Source organism: Thamnophis elegans, chromosome 1 (genome assembly GCF_009769535.1).
Source record: "Thamnophis elegans isolate rThaEle1 chromosome 1, rThaEle1.pri, whole genome shotgun sequence".
Lineage (NCBI taxonomy): Eukaryota > Metazoa > Chordata > Lepidosauria > Squamata > Colubridae > Thamnophis > Thamnophis elegans.
Window position 1 is genome coordinate 145,985,525 of NC_045541.1, and position 16,307 is coordinate 146,001,831.

A 16,307-nucleotide genomic window follows, 5' to 3' on the forward strand; every position below is an offset into this window, starting at 1 on the left:
TGTGTTTTTAAGTATGAATGATTTGAGGTAAAAGCATGTTCAAATAATTGTAGTCAAATGAGAATTGTGGTATATTGATAGTAAGATATCCAAAGATTTTTGACTTAAAGTGTATAATCTAATATGGACTATAAGTAATGACTGTGGAAGAAATGCACCAAAGTTATCTGTAACCAATCTACACACTTTCTACAACATGTAATGAAGGATGATTCTTTTTTTGTGTTTTTGTTCAATTAAAAGAAAAAAAAAGAAAAAGCAGGATAGGAACAATATTAGTGCTTTTGAAATTTGGTGTTCAGGAAGATCCTGAGAATATAGTGCACAGCCAAGAGTACAAACAAACAAATGGATCTGAACATCCTTCCAGGGTTCTCACTTGCGGCATCAATGGCCAAGCTCAAATTATCCTCTTTCAGACCTTTTATGCAATGTCCTAGCTCTCTGAAAAGGGTTCTAATACTGGGAAAGATACCACCCACAATTGGTACTAGACAGCATATAATAGTAATAGGTAATGAAAATAACAATGATGATGTAGAGGTCGTATGCATTCTATAGTATGGGAAGGTGAAATGTGTCGACTCATTTAATACCTATCCTTCGAAAGCTACAGATAAGACAAAGCAGCTGTTCGGGGACTTCCATTTTAAAAGTACTGCTTTATCATATTCTGCTTTCCTCAGTAGCCAGAAAAGTAAAATATGGAGAAAGGTCAGTCATCTTGTCCTTCTGGGACTCTTAAATGTTTCCCATAGTGCCATTTCAGCCATGTTTATTTTTGTTCTCTAGACAGAGTGCTACATTATAAACCTAACATTTAAGCCTTCTGTTACACTCAGAAGGCAGCCTCTGATTAAATAATTAAAGAAAGAGGCCCACTGTACAGCTGCAGGGAAGGTATTGATTTCATCCTGTACAACCTAGCCATTGAGGGATGCTAGGTGTTTATTTGAAAAAGTTGTCCTGAAGTTTTATTATGGTTAACAGAGAATGGATTTGCCACTGCTTCTGCCTCTGTCAGTGTGACTGCATCATCCTGTGCCGAATGTCTTGTAGGTGATGGAAATGTTTTACTTCTCTGTTTTGTGTTTTTTAGTGTCTCTTATATTCAGATTTCAGTTGCAAAGGGAAGAGTGGACGGTATTGTTAATCATCCTCTCTACTTTTATATGCTTGGACTTTACAAGCTTTGAAATGAATCTTCCTTGTCGATAGTCCTGGGGAGATGCTTTTAGTGCCATAATATGTAAAATGACTATTCTGTCTTTTCTTTTCCAATGGATGATAGCTAAAAACAGAAGTTTTTTTAGGTGATGTCTAGTAATATCAAGAAATGGAGCAGGAGAGGACTCCTCAAGTGTAGTAAACACTGACTAAAAGTAAGTTTGTCTACTAAGTAGCCATATTATTTGCTTTGAATCTCTGTAACATTTCTTAGCATGTTGTACTCTGCATTGGTGTTGTTGTTGATGAATGATTAAGCGGAACTTTTCTAAGTGAGAAGTTGCCCATTTTTCAAATACACATTCATATATTTTTTGTATATATTTAACATTCAGGAAGGAGAAAAACCTATATTTTGTACATAGATTACTATAAATAGGCTTATGCAGTTTTGAGTGGAATTGTTTAATATAAGAGCTTAATTCTTCCCATCTTAGGTTCATATTTCTAAGAGTCCCTTCATTCATAGTCACTGCCCCTCTCACTGTAGTATTTCCATTGTAGTATTTACTTCCGGAATATTAATGAAGAGCCAGCTTTAGAGGCTTAATTTTAAAAAGGAACATGCCCAGCCCTATGGAAGGGTATTAATTGCTATCTCTTAAAGGTCGCATAAGGTCGACTTAAAGGTCACCTCGCATATATGTGCTAGTTGTTCCTGACTCTAGGGGGTGATGTTCATCTCCATTTCAAAGCTGAAGAGCCAGCTCTGTCTGAAGATGTCTCCATAGTCATGTGGCCGGCATGACTAAATGCCAAAGGCGCATGGAACACTGTTACCTTCCCACCAAAGGTGGTTCCTATTTTTCTACTTGCATTTTTACGTGCTTTCGAACTGCTTGGTTGACAGAAGCTGGGACAAATAATGGCAACTCATTCCGTTATATGGCACTAGGGATTTGAACTGCCAACCTTTCTGATCAACAAGCTCAGTGTCTTAGCCATTGAGCGGCCCCCCCTTTTACTGCTATCTTTTATTGGGTCTTTAATTTTTTTAAAAAATTTGGGATGGAGTTCATTGATTGGTTGGTTGGTTTTCAAAATGTAGATGAGTTAAATGATCATAGAAATTATTGCATCAGTCACGAACATTTACAAATTTATTACAGTGAAAAAGTACCAGAACTGATTTCTGATTATAACTACTGGTTTGACACCTTATTTTAATTCGACATGTGTATTTTGTTTGAGATTATTGCACTTTTTTCTTTTTCAAAACTTTTTCAGTTTAGTACAGTACTCTTCATAGGCATGATGATCTAAAGTAGCAAATGGAAGAATTTCCTTTTTGCATTTTTTTCTCAAATTATAAGATGTGATTGTCATTTCTGATTACTGCTTTGGGTACATATTAAACTCAAAACATAAAAAGACAAGTAGAAATATGTATGGTGCCGGTAGGTCTTATTTAGCCACCACAATTGAGATTGGCAGTTTGGCTGTGTAGGTGAGTGAAACCGTAACTGTACTTTTCATTTTACTGCAGCTTTCCTTTGCTTTACAGATCTGCAAATGTCATAAATGCGAGGAATGGTCATAAACTTACTTCATCATTGTTGTAACTGCAAATATAGGACAACTTGTAAAGTGGTTTATTGTAAACTATGTTACATCATATCTTGCAATTGCTTTTTTTTTTAAAAAAGAGCTTTCCATTAAAATTCTTTTCTAAAACTAATTTAGAGAATTTTATTGTTCATTGAATACAGGTAGTCCTCATTTAGTGACTGCAATCCATTCCAGCAGATTGGTAGCTAAAGAACATGGTCCTAAACAAACCACGTGACTGAGGGGAAAAAATGCTGCAAAGACACATTTAGATAAAATTTTCTCATTTAAATAAAGTTCTCTCACATGGTATCCTGTGCTTGACCCATTTTTCTCCCCTTTTTTGCCCCCTGGCAAGACAGGGAGATTGCTTAAACAAGCTATTTCTTCAGTAGCTGATTTTCTCCACAGCACAGCATATCCCTAAAAAGTGCTAACTGCAAGTTAACAAGCTCAGCTCTGTGACCTTAATTGGTTGATTAGAATCCTCTGGCTAACTGGCAGCTGCTGTATGAAACTGACCAGGCCTTAAATCAAGTTCACACAGGAGGCTTTTGTTGTTGTAAATGCATTGATCAAGAAATATTTTTTTATTATTATCATTTATTACCGTTGTATTTGTGAACAATCACTATTCAAGGAAATTGCCACATGAGAACTACCTGTATAATTAAGGCTTTCTCTGATCAGATTATTATTGGATAAGTTGCTGAGATCTGAGCATTGTATCAAAATATTTGGATTTGTCTCATTTATGCCTGCCTTCTTTATTTGACCTGTGTGCTTCAATATTAATTGAGAGAATTAGAGCTTGGCTTTTTTTCCTTATAACAGAATCCTTGTATAGCAGTTATTATAGTTACGAAAATTGCATTAATTTCAGAGTTTAGGGGATAGGATTGCATTAGTAAGTTCTGCTTCCTGACATTTCATGTGATCATCCACGCATAAAGTGCCAACAACTAAAGCATGTACATTTTTACACATGCAACTCGGTGTGTAGGTTTTACACAAAAGAGAATCCTTTACTATTATATGTTTATTTGATTTGAAAAATATACAATTAGCATGGTTGCTAGGAGAAAAAGTAACTTATTTTCATTATCTGTGGAAATATAAATCAGTGTTTATTGCTCAGTTATTGACCAAATTATTCAAGAATTTACTGATCAAATAGTATCAAAGTCTTCTGGAAGATTTTGAAAAGAAAAAAGATTGTATGTAGGATTCCAAGACAGCTTAATTGACTTAGCTGAGAAATAGGTAGGAAATATATACCTGTTGGTGCTTTTGGTTTCCTTATCAGCTTTCTGGCCACAGTATTCTTGCAGATCAGAGATTGAAGTTGTTGGCACAGCAAGACGTTTCTTGTGACTCCTCAAAAGTTTGTACTGCCCTTTGTACTAACATCTGTCTGATGCTGATGGCCAAGATCACTCAAATTACCAGGTTGATGTATTTTTCCCTTTCATCTGAATAAAAAAGATACCCTCTCTTTGTTGGTGGTTCATCTGGAATTAGATGGATAAAGGGGAAATTCGAAATTCATATAGAAGGTGAGAGTTGCCCATAGTAAATAAGCCTAATTTTGCTAGGGTGGCAGAAATGTCTACCATAGATGGGGTAGTTATGGACCTATGGTGAGGTTCACTGTCTTGGAATGCTTTGTTTGTTTGTTTGTTGGGGGGTGTTTGCGCATAGGCATCTGCACGGATAATGTCTAGAAGCAATTTACATATTTTTGGTTGATTCATGAAGGATCTGAATGTTCTGGTACATGATTTGGTTACTTCAGGATTCCTCTTAAAGGTTATAGAAAATTCAAGCCAATTCAACAGGCAGCATCCAGATTCTTGCCAGTGTTCTATTATGAATCAGATACATGTCACTTTGGGTAAAAATCTCTTCTTTTTAATGTGCCCTTTCTTTTCCAATTAATGATGACTAAATGATGTTTAGATTAAATAAACATTAAGAGGTGGGAGAGAAAAATCCTGACTAAAACGAGGATTGTTTAATAACTAACTACACTATTTATTTCATTATTCTCTTATTTTATATGGCCCTTTACCTTTGTTATACATTAATGTTGATTTGTTAGTCATACTACTTTAAAATCTAGCTTTTTAAAACATATTAAGCATAATTCAATATGAGCCAGTTGTTCTTTCAGTGTGTTTTAAAACGTTTCCATTTACACACAGAATCAGCAACTCTTCCTTTGTGCAAAATGTATCAGGTAGAACTCTGGCCTTGAGATTCATTTTCAAAGAAAAAATTCTGGGAGGGGGTTTGGAGCAAAGGAGAACATTGAGGAAAATGTTCCTTCTGTCCTTTCCCTATACACCTTTCTTCATCACTAATTATCACTAATTTGGAATAAAAATGAAGAAGCATCTGAGGCTTAATAATAAGGATATAATTTAGGATAGTGAAATGGAGATAGATTTTTTGTAAATAGGACTATTACAAAAGATATTGATACTGATATGGAAAAGCTGTTATAAGTGTCATTTTGTGTTTTGTCTTTTAAATGTTGGAACATTCAATAAATACTATTTTTTAAAAGGGAAGAAGCATCTGAGGTGAAATATATGATAGAAACTGTTTCAGTCTATTTAGAATAAATAGAATAGAATAACAAAGTTGGAAGGGACCTTGGAGGTTTTCTAGTCCAACCCCCTGCTTAGGCAGGAAATCCTACACTGCTTCAGACAAATGGTTATCCAATATCTTATTAAAAACTTCTAGTGTTGGAGCATTCACAACTTCTGAAGGCAAGTTGTTCCACTGATTAATTGTTGTGATACCACAGTGTGGGTAGTTTTCTAAAATGTAGAAAATAGAACAATTCAGCCCTGTTTTGTTTGTGGTTTTATTTCATTATTTGCTTAGAAACAGAGCTTCTGGAAGGGGCAATCATTGTAGAAGTCATAAGAGTCTTTGCACTCCGTTACTAATCAAAAAGATCTCCTGCAGTTGAAAGATGAAGAGAGTTAAAATGAGGCGTTGCTGCTAGAGCTGGTATATGTTTGTCTAAGTCCTAACACTGTAGTTTTGTAGGGAGGATGAACGAAGACCAAGGAAAGAGGTGCCTTGGGACAGCAAAGCAGAAAACCAGCTGAACTGCCAAAGGAGAGAAGACAAGCAGAGGCAGCTGCAAGCAGCCTGGAAGAAAGAAGAAACGGTCTTGCACAAAGAAAACAAGTGAGGAAGCCAAGCCTCACTCCCAGCAGATGAAAAGGAATCTCCAAGAGAGAGTGAAGCAGAACTGGAGCTGCTGTGCAGGGAAAGAGGAATGAAAGTGAAAGTTAAAAGGGAGTCTTAGAAGTAGTTAAAAAAACAGCCATGTTTTGAAGGAGATTGTGTATCAAGTTAACTCAGAGGCTGTGTTACAGAAGAGAAAGCTTATTTATAAATAAACCTTTGGTTTAATAACCATAAGTCCGTGGACCAGCTAGTAGGCCTAGAAGTAGGAAATATTTAGGTTTAGAATGTTACATCAGTAACAATTATGGTCCTGTAGCTGCATCATAATTAGCTTCCTGTAAGGATAAAAGACATTTCTACTTATTCTGTTTGTGTCTGTACCTTCCAAAAATAAATACATGGCAGATTACCAGGGAGCTCAAATCTTCAAGAACTTTGGGGATCCAAGGATGATATTAAACTGTATTTCAAGGAAATAGTTTGTCTAATCAGGAAATGAATAAAACTGTTTTGCTTAATTATCTGTTCAGCCATAGTCTCTTGTTCTACTATCACTCGTTTGCCAGACACTATTAAGAACAAATCTGTGAGCGTATTTTAAAATTAGTACATCAGAAACATTAGGCTCTAAAATGATTAAAACAATTCTCTAGACAAGTAGTATCTTGACGAATATTCATTAACTAAAGGAAAACTCCAAACATAACTTATTTTGGTTGTTGTTCTGAAAGAATGTGCAGAAAATTGACAAAGGTTACTTAAGCAAAATGTTGGTGTTTTATTGTAAAGCAACTCCCCCATGTATTTTTATTTTATTTTATTTTATTTAGTTTGTCACTCATGTACAGGATAACAGGAATAAGAATAAACATGAATAAAAACCAGGAAATGGGTACAAATAGATGGGGACATTAGGACAGGGACATTAGGCACAATTAGATATTTCAATTCTTTCAGAAGTTGCATTGCTAATCAAACTACAGAGAAGAAGCCTTACCTTCCTGGACCAGGGCCATAAAAATTAGGATGCAGAGTAATAATTAATTAGTCTTTATTATTATTATTTTAACCATTAAATTGAACCAAGCAACATAATCCTGAACAGGTTACCAGGGAAAGCAGCAGATTCCACCTCTGCTGATATATTTAAGCAGAGGCTAAATAGAGTTTGTCAGAATGTTTAATTTACATTCTTGCATTGAAGAAGGTTTTGTGTAGTGGTCTAAACCGCCTCTTCCAATTCTGTGTTTCCAAGTCAGTCCATTAATAAATGGGGGATTTGAGACAAGGTATTGCTTTGTAAAGTTGTACTTCATCCAGAATCACGGGGCAGATGAAGAATTTTGACAGATTGTGCTTATTACAGCTTTTCCCAACTTCCTATATATCAGAAGGAAAACATAGGGCAGCTTACTGATTCCTGTTGAAGCTTGCATTTGTTTCTTTGGCCTGGCTCTCTTTTTTTTAAAAAACCCAGTGAATACAGATAATCCTGGTCTTATGATGACAATTGAGCCCAAAATCTCTGTTGCTAAATTTGTTAAGTGAATTTTGTCCCATTTTACGATTTTTCTTGCTACAGTTGTTAAGTGAATCACTGCTATTGTCAAATTGGTAACAATTGTTAAGTGATTCTGACTTCCCCATTGACTTTGCTCGTCAGAACATCGCAAAAGTTGATCACGTATTTGTATTTGTATTTATTTGTCTTGTATGACGCCCACTCCCGAAGGACTCCGGGCGGCTCACAATAGACAAGGGAAGGGGGAAGACTAGACAAGACAACACTTTAAAAACAAAACCGCAACATTCACAATTTCCGCGGGGCTGGATGTTTCACGTGACTCTGGGACACTGCAACTGTCATAAATATGAGTCTTTTGCCAAATGTCTGAATTCAATCTCATGATCATGGGGATGCTGCAATGGTTGTAAGTGTAAAAAATGGTCACAAGTCACTTTTTTCAGTGCTGTTGTAACTGAGCAGTCACTAAATGAACTGTTGTAAGTCGAGCAGTTCTTCCTACCGCTCATTTGTCTTCCTTTTTTCAAAGAGAAGCAATTGCAACTCCTAATTGTATATCTTCATTTTCATATACGAGCACATCATTTCATTTTTTTCAGAACATTGTTAATTTAAAAAAAAACAGTTGGATTCTGTTTTTGTTTCCACTGCCCATGTTTGTCTTTTTAAAAAGAAATTGATGCAGTTGTTCCACATCTATTTTTATTTTTTTTCCTGTAAATTGTAGTCTCTTTTTGTTTTCTTGTCTTCTCTTTCTTTCACAGTTCTACTCTTCTGCAAAAGAAAAAAATAACTCTTTCTAAATACTGAAATAGCAAAACTAAGGCATCTTTTTTAGAGAGCGAAAATATGGGGGTGGTTTGAAATAGAAACAGTTCTTAAGTCTTTGCCATCATGTTGTTTCTTCTCCCCAGCAAGATTTTACACATATGGATGTTTGGGAGAAATAGTGTTTAGGAGAGGAAAACAAAAATAACATTTGCCTCTATTTCTCTGGTCTTATTTTTTCCAAAACTCTTTTTCATTTAAAACCACAAGGTTTTAAGGTTGAGTTGCACAAATTGGTGTGTAACATGTAATTAGTTCCCAAAGCAGGAACTGATTTGTCTCAGACTGATCATATGTATATGAAATCTGGCTGTTGCTAAAAATAATTCCATTCACTGAATTTGTGCATGAATGTTGGGAGAGCACAAGTACAAAATTGGCAATCAGATAACATGAGCAAACAAAATTTCTGTAGTCAGTAGTTGCAACAACCAGAAAACATTCTGGTTAATTAAAATTAAACAATAGTGTTAAGCAATTGTTAGACGCAGGATGAATTGTATCTGTTTACAATGACTACATTTTTATTTTTATTTTGTTTAGGATTACAAAGAAAGAAAACTAATCCTCTGTTCTAGGGCAGGGGTGTCAAACTCACATCATCCCAGCGGCATCACATGACGTATTGGGACTTTTCCCCCTTCGCTAAACCAGGCGTGAGGGTGGCTAGCACGAGTTTGACAGCCCTGTTCTAGGACATTTGAAAATGGCATATTTGGTTTGCCAGAATGATTATGAAGAGTTCTATAATTTTGTTACTCTCTTGAATGCTGTAAAACTAACAAAACACAGTATTTGTATTATCACGTGCAAAGTGCTTATGATGGTAATAATTCCATGAAGGATGATATTAAAGATGTGTGTGCATTCTGTATTCTTAAATATTTATGAATTTGAGCCAAATCTCACCTCTCTCTTGGCTAGCTTAGTCTTTGAAATAGTTTTGTGTTACCTCTTTTCTCATTTCAGGCTCTTTTCTTTATCTATAGACTTTCTTAGCAACTAATAATAATTCCTACCTGAATAGTACCAAGTTTGATAATACACTGAGGAGAGCAGAGCTTCTGGTCCTCCAGATACTAACTTTCATCTGACCCAGCATGAAATAGCTCTTCCAGCACTGATCCTCTTATTCAGGTTATTTGACAAAAGGCTTATAGGCGTTATCTTAATGGATTAGGTATAGTTGTTGTTTTAGTGTTTTGATGCCATGTTGTCATAACGTTCCTAGCCCGGGGCCTCCTATTCCTGCCTCTTTAACTTCATTCCTTATAGTAGATATTCATGAACTGTCAGAAGTTATAATGCAACAAGTTATGGAAGGCCTCAAGTTCTTTATTCTTGCTATCATCTTGGTGACTTTGAGTCTAGCATAGTCTTCCCCAACATGTTGCCCCTCCCCCAAATATTATATTTGAGCAGGTTCAATATACACCTAAGAGATTAAACCAATTTCCATCTATGATTCGGTTCTTAACTTTTTTTTTAGTCTTAGTAATTTGACCACTGATGCAAAGGACAGAACGTGAGTGAAAGGCACATTGCAAAAAACCAACATGCATTGTGTCCAAACCAGTCCACCATACTTCTTTGTGTATATTGATGCAAGTATAAAAGTTAAGTGCCTTATAATTAAGGCACTTATGACTTTTATATATGACTCTCTTAATATCCAATTGGTAAAAATGCAGATATGCAGGCAAAGAATGAAAATTTAAGTTTTTCATTTTTCATTGTAAGCTTGATATAAGTAGCAATACCAATAACACTTAGACTTATATACCACTTTATAGTGCTTTACAGCCCTCTCTAAGCGGTTTACAGAGTCAGCATAAAGCTGTTAATTGTTTGCAGGAAAAGGGAATTCTTCTTGAGACCAGTACAGATAGTCTTTGACTTATGACCACAACTGAGCCCAGTCCTATAACCGTTGTTAAGGGAAATATTTGTTAAGTGAGTTTGTTCCATTTTGTGAAATTTCTTGCCACAGTTGTTAAACAAATCACCATAGTTGTTAAGTTAGTAACATGCTTGTTAAGTGAATCTGGCTTCCCCATTTACTTTGCTGATCAGAAGGTTGCAGAAGGGGTCACAGGATCCCAGGACACTATGACGGTCATAAATATGAACCAGTTGCCAAGCATCCAAATTTTGATCACATGATTATGGGGAAGCTGAAATGATCGTAAGTGTGAAAAATGGTCATGTCACTTTTTTCAGTGCTGTTGTGTTTTTGAATGGTCATTAAACAAACAGTTGTTAGTCAAAGACTACCTATAGTTCCAGAAGATTTGTTTTGTGTTTGTTTTGTTTTGTGATAGCTAATCTTTTTGTTGTTGGGTGCCAAAAGTGCATGTGCATGATAGCGCTTGCGTGTGCCGGCACCCATAATGCAAAGTGTGTCCCCACATGCACATGTGTGCACAACCCCTGCTCACATCCAAAATGATCTTGGTATTTCCTCTAGGGGGACAAGGGAGGCTGTTTTCGCCCTCCCCAGGCTGCAGGAAAGCCTCCGGACCCTGGAAGGGCGAAAATGGCCTCCCCCGGCCCTCTGGAAGGCCGAAAATCAGCTGGCCGCCATGCGAATGTGCGCTGGAGCTTACGGCTCGTGTGCTGACAGATATGGCTCAGCGTGTCATCTGTGGCACGCATGCCAAAGGTTCGCCATCACTGTTTTAGGGCATCTAAGAGCCCTGGTGGTGCAGTGGTTAGACTGCACCACAGTGACAGGTTACTTATGCTGGCTGCCAGGGCATTTTGATTCTTACTGGCTCAAGGTTGATTCCCTCTTCCTTCCGAGGTTGGTGAAATGAGGACCCAGATTGTTTAGGGCAATATGCTGACCCTGTAAATCACTTAGAGAGAGCTGTAAAGCACTGTGAAGCAGTATATAAGTCTAAGTGCTATTGCTATCAATCATGTAAATGAATTAAATTCCCTGGTACATCTTCTTCATTATAATGCTAATCATCTCACATAGTGATTGCTGGTTGAATAATTAAAAACTTGCATGTTAAATGAAAACATTCGCCTGGAGGATGGTGTTTGAAATGTGGCTTAAACAAAATCTATAAAAATTGTTGATTTCTACTAAAGTGGCTTCAGGAGTAATATATAGGCTGGAGTGTGGATTCCAGATATAGAAATTTGTAGCATGGTCCTCCTGGTCAATCATCTCTTCCCAGTTTTCCTCTCCTGTTTCTCCTAATTTATAATTCTATTCTGAATTAGATTTCCATCTAGTATGTTTTGTTTCATACTACTGATGTTTATGGCAGCACTTCTTTTTGATTGCAAGAGATTCTTCATTTATAAGCAATTTTATAAGCAATTATAAATCTAACAGCAGTAAATCCCAAGGTCCATTGACACTGAAACCAGCCACTGGATGTTAATCACACTTCTTTGAATAACCAATTTTTCAGATCCTTACCACCATTAACTACATTACATTGATAACCATGAAGCTGTTTTACTGTCTTCTAGGTCCCACAACCCAGCGCCAGGTTCAAAATGGACCCTCTCCAGATGAAATTGAAATTCAGAGAAGGTAAGGAACCAAAATCTACAGAAATATTCAGATTTTCATTTTAAAAATAAATAGAAGCCAAATTGTTGCCTAATATTTAAAATTACATGTTGAATTCAGTCATTAGGGGATTTGTTTAGATAATACATTTGCCTTTATTTGTGAAAAATACATAGTTGCACATTCAGTTATTGAAGACAATGGTAAAAGATAGTTAGAATAACCCATAAGGTCATCTAGTCCAGTGGTCCCCAACCCCCGGTCCGCGGACCGGTGCCGGGCCGTGGAGTACCTGGCACCGGGCCGCGCAGCGGCCGGGGGCCATGATCGCTGCAGCGCCGGGGGCCATATTTGCAACTTTGTAGTCCTCATGAATGCGCCCTTTCTCTGCCCCCCCCCCCGCCGCCCCAGATGTGCGGGGCTGGGGGGGCGAGGGGAGGCCCGATCTCCCCCCCGCCCTCTTGCTCTGCTCGCCCCGGGAGGGAGGGGGCGGCGGCGGCGGCCTCGGCCCGAACTTGGGATGCTGCTGGCGGAGGCTGCCTGGGAGACGAAACTTTGTCCGCGGACTCACCCGGCCCGCCTGCCCCGTGGAATGACGAGGGGGGTGGCAGGAGCGGGCGGCGGCGCTGCATTTTCCTCCCAAGGAGAAACTAAGGTTGCGGGGGGGAGGGGCGCAGCGCGGCCGTTTCGGGGGAACTTGGGGAGCTTCGCCGTTCCGAGAGGCGCTTCGCGCGCAGCCCCACCCAGGTGGGAGATGTTTTCCTCCACCGAGGCGGGGAGGGGGGGCTTTACGTAAGACTCGCGGCGCAGCTCTGCCCCCCCTCCTGGAGTGTCACCTGCCTCCCGCCCCTCCCCCCCGCCGCTCCGCCGAAGCGCTTTTTGTGTCAGGCCGGCGGGGCTCTCGGGGACCCTTCGGCCGCAGCCCGCCTTCTCCCCCTCTTCCCTTCATGGAGCGCGGCGCGGAGGCCCACCCCCTCGGAAGCAGCCGGCCTCCGCCGCGCCAGCCGCCCGCCCGCCCGAAGTAGGACACAGGGCCATCTTTTTCCCCCGCCGAACTGCAGCGAGGAAAAAGGGCTGCCCGAGCGAGCGGATCGCGGGGTCGGTTCCCCCTCCCTTCCCCCGGCAGCCGAGGAGGAGGAGGCGGGGCGGCCTCGCGGGCTGTCGGCCTTGGCGTGAAGGAAGCCGCCCCCCCCCTGCGGAACACGCGCCCAGGATGGCCGCCTTCCCACCCGCCGGTCCGGAAGGCCGAGGGAGGCTCGTCTGACTGGTCCGCGGCGATAAAAAGGTTGGGGACCACTGATCTAGTCCAATGCACTGTTTAGTTTTAGTTTTGCTAGAGCATTCCTGGCAGGTCACTCTCCAACTTCTGATAGAAGATTGCAAACAAATATCTGCTCTTCTCACTGAGAACTTCACAGTCTGACTGCATTTCTTGTTAACCTTGGATTTTGATGTACAACTGAATATCATCAAATATCAACCTATGCTGTCTGATTACCTCTCCCAGGAGTTGCTATAGATGATAAATAGGAAAAACAAAAGAGTAAAACTCTAGGACACCCACAGCAGAAGGCCATAGGACAATCAATTGAAATTGACTCCTAAGGAAAAAGAAGCAAAACAGTGTTTCTTCACCCACAAAGGCAAATTGCAAGAAACAATGAATGGTAGTGTGGCAAGTAGCTTCAGAGCCACACAGTTCTGGGGCTGCTTACTAACCCATAGGCAAATGGCAGATTGGCCAAACAAGCAGAGATAAGGGGAGGGGAATGGAATAAGCAGTTGAAGGAGAGGCATTCTCTGACCTTGGAAGAACCAAAGCATGGGGCTTTGAGAGACCAAGCCAAGAATGGTTTGGATTTGGGAGGTGGGTGCCCTTGACTAGAATTTCATTAGGCATAACCATGGTAATGGGGAATGCCAGGACTGCTGTCACTAAGTGATACTGTCATATGACATTGTACTTTATGATTGCATTTCTTAGCAATGGAAATTCTGGTCCCAACTGGTCATAACTTCTCAGTAGTAGCCCCGACCCTTTGGAACGAGCTCCCCGTGGAGATTCGTACCCTCTCCACCGTCCAGGCCTTCCGCACAGCCCTTAAGAACTGGCTAGCCCGTCAGGCCTGGGGACAAGGATAGTTGCCCCTCCCGAATGATGAATGTATGTTGTTGACTATTTTACCATATGTTTCTTTGTCAATGTTTGTTTTCCCCTCCCCTGATTTTGTGTGAGCCGCCCTGAGTCCCCTCAGGGAAAAGGGCGGCATACAAATATTAATAAAATCTCAAAATCTCAAAAAATAACTCAAGGACTGCTTGTATCACTTTCTATCCTTGAGTGAAGATGATTCACAGTTAATAGAATTTGAGAAGTTGGCCATAAAACCTCTGAAGGACAAATGAGATTCCATGTAAGTGTCAGCCCTTGAAGCCATCTTTTACTTGGGATGTTCAGGGCTGCCATACTTAGAGCTGTGGGAAACTGAGAAGGGGAGATTGCACGGAGTGGTAGAGATAAATAGCCATAACAACATTCTTTTCTCTGGGAGTCAAGGACAATTCAGTCTACACCTGGAGTGGCGTGACTGGGAGGCATCTCCAGTTGGGATGGTGGAGTGATTGGACCACGTGATGGACTTGTGGGTGATGGACATGTGGGGACATTGACTTTCCTTTGGGTGGGGAAAACCCGGAAGCTTTCAGATTCGGGTTTTCCCAGATGTGCCAATATGATATCCCTAATAAAGTGGAACTTTGAGGAACTTCAAACCTCTGAGTCTTCTTTCGTTGGGGTTGTTATTTGGAAAGCTGACAGTAAGATATCTTGATGAGCTAGCTTGCAACCAAGATGAAATATTTGAAGTATGGGAAGATAATGATTTGCATTGTTTTTTAAAATTCAAATGGCACTATTTTTCTGAAAGTAATTCCACATAGTTGAGATTTGTCCATCATTTTTACAAGAATTATATTTTAGAATTGATGCAACTTTAATTATATAAATCCTAGCACACAATCTTGGATATTTAAGACACTAATGCAAGCTCACTAGAATTACTAAAAAAAAATCTATATGTGGAAAACCCTACTACAAAATTTTTAAATGACAATTTTCTGTCATAGTCATATTGCTCTTAAGCTAGAAAAACTTATAGCACTCTATGTATGCATTTATTTATTAGATTTATTGGGTCATCTATCTCATAGAAAGCAACACAATGAGAACATAAATACAAAAGTAAATATATATTAAAAAACCAGAAATAACCAGAATTACAGAATTGGAGGGAACTTTGAAGGTCTTCTAATCCATTCCCCTGCTCAAGCAGACACTCTATACCATTTCAGACAAACAGCTGTCCAATCTCTTCTTAAAAACCCCTAGTGATGGAAATACCCACAACATCCAAATAACCTAATCAGCCAGACGATAAATTCACATAGCTCAGAAGATTGCCAATTATCAATCCCACATCTGAGAGAACAACCAGATCTTAAGGGCTTTGCAGAAAGCCAGCCAAATTGGAGCTAATACGATGGTAGGAAGAATTGTATTCCAAATAGCAGGTCCCGCTACAGGGAGCCATGCTTTCTGGGACACGCCAGGTCAAACTCTTCAATTGATAAGATGCAAAGCATGACCATGCTACTAGAACTGATGGGCCCGTTAGAGACAAAAGGTGATCCTAACATGTGTATCTATTTAAAATAGCTAATATAAAATTAGCTGTCACTAAACATTTGGTATGTGTAGTATCAGTGAAGTTAGCATAACTCTGAATCACTGTCTTATTGAAAACAGTTGAATGCACACTTAACTTTCTTTTCCAGTAAACCAAGTTACCACAAGGGGATGAGGGTGTAAGTTTGAAAATTGAAGTATCTTTTTTTTAATTTTGTGTAACTTAGCACAGCAACTAAAGGGAGATGACTGTGTCTAGTGCTGTGATCCTGTAATACTGATCAAGTATGTCTTGATTATTTGCAGAGCTATTTAATCATCAATATGTTAAAAGAGCAGTTGTGTTTCTATATTTGCATGTCTAGAGCTCTCGCAGCTTCTCAGCCAATTATTGTTTGCTCTTTTGGGACAATAGCTGAGCACATAGAACTGCCATCCAATCAGTGCTCATTTTCTGCCTGTTCAAAGCTAAATTGTATCTGAGCATTCTCCTAATTTCACCAATTCTATGCCCTACTAATAGTAAATAATAATAATCCCCTCTCCTTCTTCATAAATGGAATAAAAATAAATTGCTGCTGTTTCTCATCCCCTACACTTCTTTTTGCATTTCTATTTGTGGACATTTTTCCAGGATTGGGGGGCGGGGGGAGGAATTCCAGAAGGTGGTGTGGGGGAAGTGTGAAATATAACCAAGTGTATAAAGAATATTCAACAGTTTCCTACGTGGCATGGTGGCAGACCTCCATTCT

The 16,307-nt window shown here is 39.3% G+C and overlaps 1 protein-coding gene across 3 annotated transcripts in view; it reads left to right on the forward strand.

The window, feature by feature from the left end:
* EVL (Enah/Vasp-like) overlaps positions 1-16,307 on the forward strand; it is an 85,887-nt gene that overhangs the window by 46,409 nt on the left and 23,171 nt on the right. For all 3 annotated transcript variants that reach the window (XM_032237302.1, XM_032237310.1, XM_032237318.1), the window contains exon 4: positions 11,828-11,891. In XM_032237302.1, coding sequence (XP_032093193.1) covers positions 11,828-11,891 — 64 coding nt within the window. The remainder of the gene's footprint in view (positions 1-11,827; positions 11,892-16,307) is intronic.